This window comes from Stenella coeruleoalba (assembly GCF_951394435.1).
Source record: "Stenella coeruleoalba genome assembly, chromosome: 11".
Lineage (NCBI taxonomy): Eukaryota > Metazoa > Chordata > Mammalia > Artiodactyla > Delphinidae > Stenella > Stenella coeruleoalba.
Window position 1 is genome coordinate 7,929,163 of NC_137157.1, and position 973 is coordinate 7,930,135.

Genomic DNA, 973 nt, shown 5'->3' on the forward strand with positions numbered 1-973 from the left:
CTAATTGAATTAGGTGTGCTCTTTATTATTTCTCAGGAATAGTAACTCATCTTTCCTACATGCTATTTCCCTTTACTTTTATTTTTCTGAGTATCTATGTAATGTGTGTCTCTTTTCCCACATCCAGTAATATGAGTGTTATAGAAGTGTAATTTATAACATCAGTAACTAGGTTCATCATTAATCTTCAACTCATGTTCAATTCCCCTTATTATATGGTATTTCCATAATAACTTCAGATATTTCAGTCAACCGTACACTTTCCAACAAACACTGTAAAAATTAAGATGTTAATTTAAAAACATTATTAAAATTCCAGACTGAATAACACTGGGCCCACTTAGAGCGATGCTGTCACGAGAGGTCCTTGGACAGCTACTGCTTCAATCTCAACACGGCCTCCTTTGGGCAAAGCAGCAACCTGGTAAGCAGCTCTTGCAGGAAAGCTACTCTGGAAATATTGCTTGTAGATGTCATTGACAGTATTGAAGTCATTTATGTCAGCCAGCAAAACAGTTGTTTTTACCACATTCATCAAGTCACAGCCTGCTGCTTTCAGAATTTCACCCACGTTTGTAAGAGCTTGTTTAGCCTCTTCTGCCACCCCTCCTGGCACAAGCTCTCCACTTGCAGGATCCATGCCTAGCCGTCCTGAAATGTAAATGGTCCTGTTGACTAACACAGCCTGACTGTAGGGACCAATGGCTGCTGGGGCTTTCGCGGTGCTGATCACCTTTCTGATCAAAGACGACATGGCTAATCCTTTTTCCTTGTCACCCCTCGAAGACAGCTACCACGTATGCTGCTTCTACTCATGTCTCACGGGTCTCATGTGATTGTTAATTATGATAAACGCAAAGCAGGAAAACGGACCTGAGGGACAAGCGTGGGAGTCAGCAAGCAAAGGGGAGGATACAGGCTTTGGGGTCTCCTACCCAGACCACGAGAATTCAGTACTCAGGAATTAGGGAAA

General features: G+C 42.2%; 1 protein-coding gene across 1 annotated transcript; it reads right to left on the reverse strand.

Annotated features, from left to right (window-relative positions):
- Window positions 1-217: 217 nt before the first annotated feature.
- Window positions 218-754, reverse strand: LOC307194504 (2-iminobutanoate/2-iminopropanoate deaminase-like; the record flags this gene model as incomplete). Its single annotated transcript, XM_079937661.1, has 1 exon — window positions 218-754. One exon carries the CDS (start codon window positions 752-754, stop codon window positions 341-343), a length of 414 nt encoding a protein of 137 aa, XP_079793787.1. The 3' UTR covers window positions 218-340.
- Window positions 755-973: the final 219 nt, after the last annotated feature.